The following is a 1,742-nucleotide window of genomic DNA, read 5'->3' as shown; positions in this document are numbered from 1 at the left end:
AGGAGTCCTTCATACGAGTCCTCTTTTCTACACCTACCCTGACAGCTTGTTGTGTTTGTGGATATATGATTGACTTTAATCATCCATGAAATTGGCACATTCTCTGTAAGATTAAGGTCAACTATTGAGTTGCATATATTTTAAAGTAAATGCTTTAAAACCACGCTGACGCTGAAAGTACTGACATCGCTAATGTTACATAACTTTGCCGACATTTGGCTAACAGTAATGTTTTAATGTTCTTCATTATTAAACATTTGCACATAAGGAAGTCACAAAATATTCCGTACTTACTTACTTAAAAGTTTACTCTTCGCCCACTTCAGCCGTCCGCCGTCTTTTTTCAGCAAAATTATCCAAAACTGAGCTTTAAAATGAATAGTGATGATAAAAATCGAGAGAGACCGACCATGGTCACTGACTTCTTTAGGGGCTTTTTCAGATTAAATAGAACAAAATACAAAACATTAAAACATGTTAAAAACACAACAGCCTTAAATGCAGAGTAGTTTGGACCTGGAAGCAGGTTACATCAGGTCATCATCTAAAGATTGGATATCCCACCTGCTGTGGACTACAGCTATATGCTACAGCTACATGCTAATGGAGCTAGCTTGTTAACCTTGCATGTATAATGATCAAACATATTCAGTCACAGGAAACTAAAACCTTTAAAATAACCAACAGTCACACATTTAAAGGTAAAAACATATGAAACATGGTGCCTGAACTCTACTTCACACCTCCCTCTATCAGTAGTGTTTGTTGGCTTTGAATAAACTATCACCCCCCCTGCTGGTAATGCAACTGAAGCTTGGGCATTAATGTAACCCGAGAAGAGACAAAATTTGACATCCACACAGAGTCCTTCTGTGACACCACCTTAAAGGGAGGGGACTAGAGACAGACAATAAAAGGGTGGAGGTGAAACTAAAACCATTCAGTAAAAGTCACACTGATCCATCACAGCTCAACTGCCTGAGAAAGAAATACATGGCCTCTTCACAGCGATGTAAGTACATTTACAAATGTTAGACTTTTGTTTTAAAAACACACACAAATTTGCTGTGACACTTTTAATCATAGCTTTGGATAAAATATCAAACAACTAAAGTTTTACTTTTTTATATATTCTAAAACTTACTGACAGAAACTTTCAGTCTTATTTTTGAGTTTCATAATTGTAAAATGTAGATTTACAGAAACAACAATAAATTAAAAAATAAAAACAAAAACTTGCATAACTTCTAAAACTGTTTTCAATGGGAATCACATCCCTGAATGTATTTCCTGACCCTATACAAATGTTCAGTTCAGTTGGGTGACTCCTATTAGTCATGAAATCAGCTGAACCAGCTAAACAAGTCAGTCTTTTGTACTGTACAGAGGTTTGGAGTGAAACACGCCCTGTCATGTGACCTATTGACATCACCTGATAGAAAATTGAGGTGATGTCAATTTGGGCTACAGAAGACAGAGACATCCCATTCTATGCGCCTCATCCGTCACTCACGTCTTGCATCAGGGGATCAATGTGCATGAAACGTGTTCAGGCCTCTACAACAGTGAGTTGCACAGTCATGTTCAAAAAGAGTTATAAAAATATGATCTTCTCGATCTATAAAGAAAAGGAAAATATTTAAATTAAGTGAATGTCTCTATTTAAAAACAAACAAACAAAAAATTCATGATGTGATATTATAGTATATAGTATATCAGAAATCTGTTCACTATTTTTATTA

General features: G+C 35.6%; 1 protein-coding gene across 1 annotated transcript in view; it reads left to right on the top strand.

Moving 5' to 3' along the window:
• Nucleotides 1-969: 969 nt before the first annotated feature.
• The window catches only part of LOC102302152 (GTPase IMAP family member 7-like), a 7,130-nt gene continuing 6,357 nt past the window's right edge, over nt 970-1,742 (top strand). The window contains exon 1 of the mRNA XM_005953103.2: nt 970-1,012. Coding sequence (XP_005953165.2) covers nt 994-1,012 — 19 coding nt within the window. The 5' untranslated portion in view covers nt 970-993. The remainder of the gene's footprint in view (nt 1,013-1,742) is intronic.

This window comes from Haplochromis burtoni, unplaced genomic scaffold (assembly GCF_018398535.1).
Source record: "Haplochromis burtoni strain Fernald_Lab_line unplaced genomic scaffold, NCSU_Asbu1 Contig_2989, whole genome shotgun sequence".
Lineage (NCBI taxonomy): Eukaryota > Metazoa > Chordata > Actinopteri > Cichliformes > Cichlidae > Haplochromis > Haplochromis burtoni.
This window is presented reverse-complemented; position numbering and strand designations above follow the sequence as displayed.